At 41.7% G+C, this 13195-nt stretch overlaps 1 protein-coding gene across 13 annotated transcripts in view; it reads right to left on the bottom strand.

Annotated features, from left to right (window-relative positions):
- The window catches only part of CLIP1 (CAP-Gly domain containing linker protein 1), a 59422-nt gene that overhangs the window by 19265 nt on the left and 26962 nt on the right, over window positions 1–13195 (bottom strand). For 7 of the 13 annotated variants that reach the window (XM_064675040.1, XM_064675029.1, XM_064675030.1 and 4 more), the window contains exons 6-15: window positions 11707–11904; window positions 11428–11531; window positions 9509–9569; window positions 8413–8445; window positions 6424–6528; window positions 4122–5066; window positions 2720–2836; window positions 1752–1809; window positions 1461–1544; window positions 356–512 (exon numbers count right to left, since the gene is read on the bottom strand). In XM_064675040.1, the coding sequence (XP_064531110.1) occupies window positions 356–512; window positions 1461–1544; window positions 1752–1809; window positions 2720–2836; window positions 4122–5066; window positions 6424–6528; window positions 8413–8445; window positions 9509–9569; window positions 11428–11531; window positions 11707–11904 (1862 nt within the window). The remainder of the gene's footprint in view (window positions 1–355; window positions 513–1460; window positions 1545–1751; window positions 1810–2719; window positions 2837–4121; window positions 5067–6423; window positions 6529–8412; window positions 8446–9508; window positions 9570–11427; window positions 11532–11706; window positions 11905–13195) is intronic. The other 6 variants (XM_064675031.1, XM_064675037.1, XM_064675033.1 and 3 more) reach the window with 4 other exon arrangements.

Genomic DNA, 13195 nt, shown 5'->3' with positions numbered 1-13195 from the left:
AATGTGACCCAAGTCTTTTATATATCCAAATAAACTGAGCTTATCAGGCAATCAAGTAATCCTGAAGCACAGTGACAAAACAGTCTAGGTTACTAAAAAGGTCATTTACTCTGGGCAATGAGAAGACATCATATAAGAATTTTAGAATTATAAATGTTTGATGCTCTTCAAATCACTCCCAGGAGCCTGTTTTGATTAATTTAGTTTGCTGGAATAAGTTCACTTGTCATATCAATGTGACACTGGGGAGCATTTTGTTCAGATATTTACAGAAAAATCAGATGAGGAGCTGGGAGTGTGGGAGTGAGGAATTAATGTCACAAAGCTCTGGCAGAGAGGAAATACCAGCAAATACCTTTCTTTGGAGCGCAGCTCATCGTTCATCTTGGTGAGCTGGGCAGAGCTGTCCCCTGAGGACTTCATGATCTCTGCAATATCATTTTCAAGTTTGGCTTTAGCTTCCACCAGTTGCTGCTCTCTCTCTTCTCGCTCCTTCAGCTTCCTCTCCATCTCTGGGCAAAACAAAGGTTGTTAGGCTGGGAAATTTAAGAGGAAGGGTAGTTATGGTGAAGAACCATAAACAGCAATTTTGATGTACAGACCTTGCAAATCGGCCCTTAAAATTAAAAATTATGACTGTTTGAACTTTGAACTGAAGCAAAAGGTTAAGAACTTTTCAGGAACAGTAAAGAGCAACTAGTCATGAACTCTTTGTTTCAGAAGTGAGTCACGTCAGGCCATGACAGGTGGGTACAGGTTCTGCTGTGTCAGAGGGTAAGGAAGCACTGGAGGAAGATCTGCACACCCTCCAGTGAGAGCATCAGCAGCTGCTCAGCAGAGCAGCACAGGATGAACAGTGAAGGCAACACGAAGCTACAGTCAAAAAAATGACTCAGTGTGGGGCAGGCACTGCCACCAACAGCCCCTGAGATCCCTTCTCCAGCCCCAGCAAGGCCATGCAAGGTTTGCTTCAGGGCACGGACCGTGCCTGACTTCTCTCTACGCTGGTTTGACATCGAGAAAGACACAGCAAGGGCTCCTGGGAGAGGGGAAGGAGACACCCAGACTGACACAGGCTGTTTGGTGTCCTCAAAAAGAGCACAGTGCTTATGGACAAGGCTGAGAAGGAACTGTTCATGTTTGTAACCCCCAGGCTGGTCCCTGAGCCTTTGCCCGGGGTCTGACCATCCCCACAGGGGGGTTTGTTGCAATGTCAAACAAGAATTTAAGTACTGATTTAAACACAGGCAGCAAATCCTGGGCCTTACTGCACCATCTCCTGAGCATTATCATCACTGCTGGGTCACTGCTCACAGCCCACAACAGCTGCTTTCTGCCCACAAGAAAGCCCTTCCTTTGAAGGCACAGGCACTGGGGGAAGCATTTTACCGACTACAGGAGGCACAGGAAAGCACAAAGCTGCTGCAATTTTCAAAACAGCCCATTTTATCCTTCCTTACCAGTCAAACCAGACTTGAGCTGTTCCAGTTCTGAAGACATGAGTGCAAACTGCTCTTCTTTTTGGTTCAGTTTTGTCACTGTTTCTAGGCAAGGAAGATTTTGAAAACAAAAGTTAGTAAATAACTACTTGGGTGCAGACAATTCCACCTGCTTGTCAGGACTTTTACTCTTTAGAGGCTGCACTGACAGTGCTGGGCCACCAGGGGTAAATCTGAAGGCATTTAAAAACCTCTTTATTTTGCATGTAATTCCTGCAGCTTTTCAGCTCTGCTCACTTCAGCAGCACATACCTTGCATAGCCTGTTGAACATTTTGCGCTTCATCAGCTGCACTAGTAAACTTTTCTTTCTGGAAAATGGATAAAAACCCAAGGTGAGGTTTGGTGATGACAGTACAACTCAACCACTGACTTTATTTTAGGTATTTTTCAAGTACAAAATGGAAGTGTTTGCTCCCATCATAAATAGATCTGAGGTTTCTGAATTACAGTTCAGCACAGATTGTTCAGCAACATAAAGCAAGATCTTCTCTTGCTTTGGTTGCAAGGATGTCCCTCAACATTCAAATAACTTCTCTAGGGTAGGAAACCTGATTTTGGGGTCTCTATCCTTGCTGCTCACAGGCTGCACAGTGACATCTGTGATCCATCTCTCACCAGTGTTTTCCAGCAAGCATTGATGACAGACAGTGAAGAAAAAGGGGGATATTGAGGAAGACAAGTGAGGCTCTTCCACCAACTCTGAATATTTACTATTGGCCATGGAAAGTAAAAACAAAAAGCCCATTTTTTTGTTACTACTCCGGTGCAGCTCCTCAGGAACTCCCCCCCCCCCCCAGGTAAAGAATATTTGGAAATTTAGTTAGATTTACAAAATAAGAAATCAGATGAAAAAATGTCTTAAAAAACCATTTGTAAGAAGTGTGTAACAATCACTAAAACACTTATAATTAAGGGCCATGTGTTCCTTAATGAGCAGTCCAAAACTCCAGGCTGCTTTTGATTTAGTTTAATTTTAGTTTAATTCTGCAATCCATAAACTGGTGAGTTTTATTTACACAAAACTCCTGCTAACACAGGACTCCAGTGAAATGCTCTTTTCAGCTCCCATTATCCAGGAACCACTTCCTTGCCTTCTTTCCCTGAGTAAAACAGCTTGGAAAGACTTTGCTCAGAACTGATCCACAGATTTCAATGACACTCTCACCATGAAAACCCAAAATCCAAAGAGTAAAGTCGAAATTTTGGGGTTTTACTCACCAAAACTTGAAGTTCCTTTTCCAAAGAATCTTTAACTTGATTTACTGCACTCAAGTTTTTCTCAAGGTCAAGAAGCTTTTGCTCTTTGCCCTGCAGTTCTGTGGCCAGATTACTGGCCTAACAAAGGGGATGAAATGGAGTAAAATAAAATGACAAACATGAGTGAAAAATCAGGAAAATTAAGAGATGAATCTGAAAGAAAAAACTATAATATTAAAATCACTTTAAGATGAAAAATTAAAAAAAAACTGAAAAAAAAAGTGATGTGTTAACTGAGCGGAGCTGATTTCCACTGATGACAGAAACATCACAGCACTAATTGCATCTTGGAAGAGATTTGAAATCATTAAAATGTAGTTTTTTGGAATCAATGGTGAAGACATTTAATGTCAGCTGCTTTTGAGTGCATTCAAAGTTTCAAACCAAACTTACAGCATCAGTTCAATCAGTTGTTTGGGTTTTTTATTGTTTTAATTTTCTTAAACTGATTAATTTGGGCTTCAGATCAATCCACAAAGCAGGATGGAATTTTTCCAAGGGTTCTGACCACTGGGGTGGTGCACAAACCCAGTGTGACCTCAAAAAGAGAGTCAAAGGTAGAAATTTGGTATGTTGGAACCATCTGGGAAGGGTTTAGGAAAGCTCCTCCCAGTCACTTTCCCGCTACTCTCACAATTAGAGCTCCAGCTTGTCAGGTCATGCACAGATTGAGGGGGAACCCCAAAAATTAAATGGTATCTCAGCACTTTTATCATTAAATGGTATCTCAGCACTTTTATCCCTGGCTCCAGTGGTGGGACAACTTCAGGCACTGAATGGCTCAGCTTCGAAGAGATATTTCATCCAAACCCAAGGAAAACCTTGGTCAGATGTATCCCACTGCAGACTGGGGCTCAAAAATGCTGTGAACCAGGGCCAGCAACATCCCTGCAGACCCTGGGCTTGAGGAAAAGCTCCACCAGGATCTTTTTTGCTTCCTTTTGTTTTTAACAACCTCTTCCACCACCCTGTCAGATGAGGGGAGAGGCAGTGAAGGGAACATTCCCCGCTGAGCCCCAGGTCACTTTGTCTGAATGTCACCAAAGTTAAAGCCTCAGGATGTGTGGGATCTCCTCCCAGATAAGCCAACAAAGTAACTTTTCCATAACAGGAAGCTTTCAGTTTTTCAGCCTGCAGCAAGAAAGTGCAGAAGGAATCTTTTCCTGTTGCTTATTGCTGCAGATGGAGCACTAAAAACCTGCTGAGACCCGACCCAGTCAACGCTCCCTCTAAACCTCCTCAGGTGGTACCAAGATACACAACCAGTAAAACTCCTTTTTCCTGTGATGTATTTGCAGATTAAAACAGTACAGATGTCAAATAAAAGCAAAAGCAAAAGAAAAGGATGGATGTTGATACAAACCTGGCTAATTCCATCAACCTTTTCAGTCTCTAAAGTCTGAATTTGTTTCTCAGCTGCCTCAAGCTGCTTGCTAAGTTTCTCGATTTCCAATTTACCTTCAGAATTGGCTTTCTGAAGTGCAGCAAGGTCCAAAAGCTTTTCTTCAGCAGCTTTGATCTGTGGTGTAAGACTATCAATAACTTTGGTTTGTTCATTGTACTTGGCTTGCAGTACCTCTAGCTCCTTTACCTTTATCTCAGCTTCCTGTAATTTGTTTAAAGTGTCTTCCATTTCTACAAGATGCTGATCTTCCACACTTTCCAGTTTGGTCTTCAGGCTTTCCAGGCTTTGCTCTTTCTCCTCCGTGACTGCCAAGAGTTTTGCTTTCAGTGACTCGACCTCCTTCAATTGCTGAGATCTTTCATTCTCCTGCTTCACTTTGAAACTGGACATTTCACTCTCATGCTCCAACTTCATCTTCTCAATCTGAGTCTTCAGCTCCGCAAACTCCGCTGTCTGAGCCCCCACCCCTTTGCTGAAGGACACTTTCAGTTCTTCCATGGCTTGCTGATGGGAGGCAATTGCAGATTCCAGCTTGGATTTCCACAGCTCTATCACCTCGGAATTCTCCTTGTTGGCGTGATCCAGCTTGGATTTCAAGGATTCGTTTTCTTTTGCCATTCTCTCGTTGGAAGCCGAAAGGGATTTGATCTCTTTCTGCAGGGCTTCCTCACTGATCCCAAACTTCTCCCGCAGGGAGTTCACCTCGCTCTGATGTTCTTTGCCAACTGCTGCCATTTTTTCTTGTAAAGAACTGATTTCTTGTAACAAGGACAGAGAAGTGTCCACGTCATCCACGTGTTTACTGGAATCCAACCTCCCTCGGAGCTCAGCCACTTCCTTCACCCTCAGGGCCAGATCCCTCTCCAGCTCCATGATGCGGGATTTTTCCGACACTGTGGCCACCTGTGATCAAGAGTGTTTTAAGAAAAGAAGAAAGAATTATCAAAGATACATTTAACACAAAGACACTCAGGCCTCGCTGAAAAGAATCCACTGAGTGTTGCAAACTGCTTTAAAAAAAAAGAAAAATGTCCACAAGTTTGTATTAAATACATATTATATTCTCTCCAAGGATGGAATTTAGTTAAATCCATTTTTCTGAAGTCACCTAGAAATAACAACTTACTGAACAACTTACAAACTGCACTGATGTATATTAGCAATGGTTAACAAAGTGTTTCTCAGAACCATTTTAAGAAGACTGGGAAAGAACAGAGAACCTCGAAGTCTTTACTTGTTGAAATAAGGCCTCCAAATTAATCTCATCCCAGCTCTGAGATGTCAGAGAAAATTACAAACACATTTTCAGCCTATAAATCCTCTGAAATTCCTTCCACATCCACTTAATTGTCCCTGAAAAAGTGTCCTCACTATCCGAGCTTTCCGCTGGCTGTTGAAGCACTTTGTGCCACAGCAAAGCTCCCACAAGTAATTCTAATTAGAAAGTTACTGTTTCAACCTCCTTATTATACCAACATCCTGAAAAAAATATTACTTACCTGCAATTGCTCTTTAAAAGTACTTATTTCAGAGTATGTTCTTGGGTTTCTATTCATCCTAGGGTTTTTATTCATCCTACCTCAACTTCAAGAAAATCCCCCATGTGTGAGCATGAATATATGTGTGTGTGTGTGTGTATATATTGTATCCTTTAGAATTGACATCTGCTGAACTTCTGACTTGGGAGAAAGTATATCCAGTAATATTTTAGCAGGCAACAGTATTACTAATGCTACTGAGATATCCATTAAAAGATTATGTCATTGGTGGGAAAAAAGAGCTAAAAAGCCCCTGCAAACCATGATTTAGCAAAGCAAGAAGTACAGCAACTACTGAAGACCTCAGAAACCAAGCCCCAAACACTAAGTTTGTGTTAAAAGGATTGGCACATTCAATCTTACTTTTTTGGGGGTTTCATGAACTTTGCTACATCTTAAAATGAACCAGTGAACATTTCTTTATGTCAGTTCATGGTCCCACTTTGCTACTTTTATGTCAATTCATGGTCCCATTGTGCTACATTTGGAACTGAGTACGAATTTTGCAGTTGGAAGGCATCTTACCTGAACTCCTCCAGGAGAGAGGACACGTGTACAGGCACACACATACACACACCACCAAAATAAAGCTAATTTTTGAAGTGTTCCAGCTCTATGGCAGGAGCAGGGACCTGTCTGAGCCCGTGTTACACCCAAGACGTGTCCCCAGGAATCTCCCCCACACAAAGCAGTGTCGTTATCCAAAGAGTGAAATCCATTACCCTAGTGTCTTCTAACTCCCTCTGGAGTTTGTCAGCTTTGGTCTTTTCAAAGAGCAGGCTCTGTTCAAGCTCCTTAATGCGGGCATGCTCCAGTTTGGTCTGCGTCTGTTAGTGAAAAGGGAGAGGAAGAGACACAACGGTGCCACCATCACATGCCAGCACGAGAGGAGGGAGCCACATGCAGGCCGTGCTGCCAGAGGCCTCTACCAGTGATGAGCAGAGAGGATGCGGTGGAGAAAATGGACAGGGAAATGCTGTGGATGAGGAACAGGGGCTGAAGGGGTGGATGGACTGACATGGCAAAATGAATAAATGAAGAAATAAGGCAAACGGAAATAAACGGCAAACGGAGGAATGGGAACAAAAAGGTTTCATGCAGCTGAGTAGGAGTTATTTATCAGTACATGAGGTTTTCGGCACAAATTAGAGTAGTTATGTAATAAATATATATATATGTGCATATATATCCCTGCCTGTTCTAACAGGATGGTCAGTCCCTTTCCCTGTCATCCCTTTTAATGTGCTGGGTTTATTTTATAAATAATTTATTTATTAACCAGGGGACAAAATTCCACACTGAGGCTCATGTGACAAATCCAAACTTTAACTTTCTGGGGTTTTTTATAGTAGCTATCTCTCAAGTCCCAGCCATAAAACTGCTTTTAGCCAAGACCTTAGAACATGAAGGTTCATTTGCCACTGTGGTTTGAATTCTTTGACTAGAAAGAGAGGGGTTGTCTACCACTCCAAAACCCTCCTGGTTTTTCCCTCTCCTCTTCCAGGAAGGAAAAGCAACAAGTACTTGTTTAAGTAACAAGATTCCCCAAAAGCAGATAAGGAAGTATCAGCCTGGTTGCTCTGCAGTCACAGAAGTCTAAACATATTGAACAAGATGTGGAAGTAAGGAAAAAGAAAATAAGATCTTTGGAATTCTAAGAGGTTCCTAAAGAGGAGCAGGACACAGATGAAACTAAGTGAGCAAGTACCTCCTGCTTTTTGCTTACAAACAGGTGGAATTGTTAGCAAGAACACAGAATATTGGATATTCTGGATATTCAGTCCCTCTGTGCTGGGATAACAGTCCCAGAACACCACTGAGATCCTGAAGGATCAGCCTAAAAACCAAGTGATCACCCACTTCTCTCCTTTGGAGAGCAAAGATGTCCATTTTTGATGGAAAAATCAGAATAGGGAAATCAGGAGTAAAGAGAGGATTAAACCAGGAGTGCACATGCAGAGTTATTCTAACACATCATCAGCCTGAGTGGAGACTGAGAACACTAAGAATGCACAGGAAACCAGTTTCAGCCTTGAGAACTTCCTATCTTGGCTGGGGATGCAGCAGAGGAGGCAGCCTGAGATAAATTTTCCTTTAAAACTCCTCTCTTCTGAGCTATGGAAGCAAGGGGGCTGCTCAGGGCTTGCAAGGCCATTTCTGCTATTGAGCAACATAATTTTCCTACATAATTCAAGAGAAGCTACAGTAAAATCAGGCAGCTTTGCACACTAATTGTTCAGATGGTTTTTATCATCTCTCCCCTTTGGCATTTCATACCAAAAAGGGAAAGAAATAAGGGGAGGTGGGCACAGAAACATTAACTGGCTACTTGCACTTTATATCTAGAGAACAGCAGCAGGAGCTCAGAGGAAAACAGGCAGGGCTTGTGAAGAAAACAGCTGAAATCCTACAGTTAAATGAAGGCTATTTCAGGCTCCTGGTCAGTGATGCCCCTACACTCTCCAGTGGGTTGCAGAGGTTTGGACCCTCAAGAATCCAATGGCACACTCACCCTGTCTCAGTTAACGGGGATTTAGTCACTACACACATTCCTCCCAATAAATGCCGGAATTGCTCTGAAAGCAACATGCACACAAATACCAGAGTCGAGGTTTCAATAACAGATTATGCAGTTAGTGAATCAGTAGAAGCATTTTCTGCACACAATCTGTTAACATGGGATGTCTCTGCACATTGAAGTGCCCTCTTACATTGTCAGGGTCTTCCGAAATCTGCCTCTTTCGCTATCAGTAAAATTAAAAACAAACAAACAGAAATGTTTCACCTGCAGACTCAGCACTACCATTCCAACACAAGCAACAGGATACATTTCATCAGCCTGAATTCAGTTTAAACTCCAAGTTATGCATCTTGACAAACCAGAAGCTTTAAGATGGTTTGTCACAACTATCGATTGATTTAACAGAAAATAAAAAACTCAAATATTTCCAAAGACTAAACAATAAAAGGAGCATTCTATGAAGAGTCTAGATAGGTATCTTAAAATGAATGGAAGACTAAAATAAAAGAAATGTTATATGAAATGAATAATTTTCATAAGGCTTCACTTAAATCATAAATGTTTTACAGTAACATAAATTAATTACATTTGTATTTTATGCTGTGCAAGAAGGTCTAGTATTTTTCTAATTAGACAACAACAGAACAACTAAAAAGTATTCTGCTTTTTAATTTGAATTTTAGGATAAAAATTGGCAGTGTTCAAATATCTGAGAGCAATCCTTTATTAAATGTTTTCTCTTCTGACTGTGTAATAACACACTGTGTTTAGCCCAACATTATAATTATACAAACAGGAGAAGGATAAAAGCTGCACACATGCATTGCTGTTTACATTTTATGGGCAACACTGTCAGGATAAAACACTCCTCATCAATTCATCTTCCCTAAGGGAAGCACAGGGATTACTCAAAAATTTGATCAAACAGGACTAGTCTTCAATATTCATTTTTAAAGGTTTAAATATTAACCTGCAATTTCATAACTTCAAAATGATTTTTTGTTTGTTTTGGTTTAATATCAAAAGGTAGAACTTTCTATGAATTAATTTAATTACTCTGAACAACTACAGCCATTCCACTGCACAGCCACTACAGAAATGCATGGAATTTGGGGTGCAATCCTGCAGTTTCAGGACAATTAGTTTACCCAGGGACTGCAGAAGTGGATATTGCATTTTTTAATCATTCCCGCCTTTCTCTTCCAGAGAAAAGTGCTCTTAACCCAAACTAAATGCATTCCTGTGCCCTCCTAAATATTCTGTTTACAAAGCTGGAGATGTTTTACCTCGAGGTCTCCTTTGGTAATGGATTCTTCTTCCACACGGAACTGAAGGTCTTCGACTTTCCTGTGGGGACAACTCATTAAAATTCAGGTAACTTTGGAAGAAAAATGCTTTCAAACTCATTTTCAGTGGAAATCAGAACTACAGGGACATCACCCCAGCAAAGTGCCCGAAACACAAAGGAGAAATCTCTCCCAGGAAGCATCAGAGGGAAGGAAAAGGGCTCCCTTTAAACAATCACTGACAAAGGGAGGCACGGGCCTTCCTGCAACCCCATAAAGTGTATTCTGTTGTATTTGCTGATGAATTAAAAAGGAAACCTTTAAGTCATCACTGATTCTCTCATCCTTTCACCCTTTAAGTCATCACTGATTCTCTCATCCTTTCACCCTTTAAGTCATCACTGATTCTCTCATCCTTTCACCCTCCTGCATGTCCTTGAGAGAGTGACCGAAATGAACAGTCTGATCTCACATTCCATATATTCTACCATTCCTCAAAGAAACAGGCAGAAATTTAGGAGACATCCAAAATATCCATAGGCCTGGATGTGTGCTGGGCACATTGAATCCAGTCTCCAGGACAGAGGAATATGTTGGGGGTCAGGATGAACTGCAAGATGCAGAAGGGGAGCACAAGCCTTGCCTTGTCCACACAGGAGTCTCAGAATGGGATCAGGGAGGAGAGAAGCCAAAATCTGACTTAAAATCAAATTTTTAAGAAGTTATTGCTTCCCTCCCCTGACTCTGGTATATCCCAATGAACAAGGGGCCAGATCTCCTCCTTTTCCCCTTGATCTTTCATCACTAAGATGCTGCAAGGGAAGAGACAAGGATGTCTCCTTTCCTTGGAATTACACACACAGCTTGGCTGACAGATATAGAAATCACTGCTGCAAACAGAGTTACAAGTGATGGGAGTCTAAAATAAAAGAATAAGGATTTAGGACTGGGAGTGGGTCTCACCAGTGCTTTGGGAAACAGGGGATTAAAGATTGACTTTGGGTCACTGCTGAGACTGACCCGAACACACAGCACAGAGTGAATAAGCCTGGAGGGGTTGGGAGAATATACAAATAATTCCAGATCAAACTCGACTGTTTGTTTTGAAAATTCTGTTCTATTGGGTCCCACGAAAAGGCAGCAGGAAAATTGTAAAGGAATTGCCCTTTTTACCACTGCATTTTCCAGCTGTGACCTCTGGTTTTAGGCCCCTCAGAGAGGCCAACACTGACTGGCTCCAGGGGCACACACTCACAGTGGGTTTCTAAACAGACTTTACTCTTCAAAAGTATTCCAAACCCACTAAATCAATTTATCACAATTTCCTCACCTAACCTTGACCCAACAATTTATCAGACTATTTCCTTTCCCAACCCCACCTCACCTATTTGGTAATCTCAGTTCTTTCCTCTAATGGTTATGGAAAGGGAATTAGAAAAGGCATTAGAATTAATGGCTTTGATGATTTGCCTGCAAGAGACATCCCCTATATAGACACAACTAACAGTAATGAATTATTCACAAGAGATTTAAATGTAAATTCCTAATCCAGAACTGTCAGGGAATGAGATGATCAACCTTTTCATTTGGAAGTGGAAGAAAAGTGTTTCAAAAAGATCAGGTACAATCCATTAATTTCATATGAGGAGGAATAAAATATAGTAGAAAACAATAGTGCAAGTATTGAGTTGGATAAAAATCAGTTATAAACAATAGTTTTACAGCCTCTGAGCAAATCCACTTTCTTTGGCTTCCCCTCTCCAAACTGGAGGGTGGTTTTGTTCTTCATTAAATTTTAACAAACTGCAATATGATTTTACACAGTAATTGCCCATCGTTCAAAATTTGTTTCATATCTGAAAGCCACCAATGCAAAGTCTGATTTAACTGAATTAATTCCTGAAGACATTTTTGGGTACCTTTTCTCTTCCTCGAGCTGATTGAGGAGCTCCACCTTCTCCCTGTCAGCTGCCTCCACCATGGCCCGCAGCTGGTCCATTTTTGCCTCCATCTCCAGAACGTGCTGAGCAACGAGGAGGAATATTATGGATTATACAGATATGGCTGTTGTTATTATTATATGGGTATCATATTGATTTATATGGGTATTATTATTATATATATTGATATAATGGATAACTTTACTTCTAGAACCCCACCTCGTACTCCCTGTTTCGGAGCAGCCCTCACCCCCTTACCCGGTCGTGGCCATCCCGAACCAGGGCCAATTCCTGCTCCATTTCCCCCACGTGACTCGTGGCTTTTGCCACCTCTGCCCTCTCCAGGTCCCTCTCTGCCAGGAGCTGCTCAATGTGCTGCTGCTTCTCCTTCAGGGCCTCCTGCAGGGCCGTGGTTCCCGAGATTTTCCGGGCGTACCGGGAAGAGGTTTCTGTCAACTTCACAAAGGAAATCCATTAAAAACCACTCTGCATCCAGGGAAAGGAAACTGGGATACTCCAGCCTCTCCAAACACGGGGTTAGTAAAGCAAATGCTTCCTGTGACCTGCTGTACCTTCTCCTTTTCCATCTAATGACTTTATTTTCCCCAGTTTAACATTAAATGACCTGACAGTTGCTTGTCTGACACAGGAAAAACAGCAAGAGCCCTGAAGAGCTGAGCAGACTGTGTGAGAGTCCAGCAATTTTCAGGGAAGTTTTAGTTTTCCTAAAAACCGATGCACAAGAAATCTGCTGTGTCAGAACTGATTTCAGGAAATCTTGTTTCCTCAGCAGCTTAACTTTTAAAGAAAAAGTCTCCAAATTATTCAGACAATCCTTTTAACTTGAATGGCCACCAAATGTTCATGTTCAGTTGGAAGAAAGAAGGGATTTTAATTCCAGAAGTAATGGATTACAGCAGCTTTGTGCTTTATGGCCCAAATCATGCAAAATCCCTGGAGCACAACAGAGGCAAAATAAGCAAATATATTTGAGACCTTTACAAGGTGTAACTTAGAGGATCACAGCATGTGGAATAAAACACTGAAGTCCATATTTATGCTTTTCCTCATGGATTGAGGCAGCTCCACGTGTCAGTGCAGTGATCCCAAACTAGAGGGCACTCTGCAGCTGCAAGTGCAACTTCCATCCTGGATTAAGTAATGAAGTCCCGGTGTTTGTGCCAAATAAAATCCTTTTTGTGGTCAGGTATTAACCCCAGTGCCCTGACCAGCTGCTGACCTCTGTAATCTGCTTCAGTCCTGCAGGACCAGGGTAGGTCACCTCTGCACCTGCCGGTCAGTGGGACACTGTCCCAGAGAACCAGTTCCACACCACTGGGAGTCACCTCCTGCTAATTAAATGCAATTATGGACTTTGGCTTAAAAAAAAATGAAGAAAAAATCTAGGGTGACCATGGAAAACCCCAACTATTTCTATGCTTTTCGTTGCCTTAAAAGAGACTTCTCAAAATTCAGCTTTCCCAGATTTCCGTCTTCCTGCTGCAACCCAAGATTAGAACATTTATGTAACAAAACAACTTTAAAAGAATCCATAGTAAGTGTATTAGGTGGAATTAGTACTGTTAGAATTCACCTGAGCCACTGCACTTGGCAACATTTAGCCTTTATGAATTCACAGATTAAAACCAAATCTAAAAGAAAAGAAAGAGGCTTTTTGTCAGCAAGGACCTGGCAATTGCTACTTCTGGATTTCTCAGCTGACTCATCTCTTTCAGTCTCTTTTGCA

The sequence above is a fragment of the Pseudopipra pipra genome, chromosome 18, assembly GCF_036250125.1.
Source record: "Pseudopipra pipra isolate bDixPip1 chromosome 18, bDixPip1.hap1, whole genome shotgun sequence".
NCBI classification, from domain to species: domain Eukaryota; kingdom Metazoa; phylum Chordata; class Aves; order Passeriformes; family Pipridae; genus Pseudopipra; species Pseudopipra pipra.
This window is presented reverse-complemented; position numbering and strand designations above follow the sequence as displayed.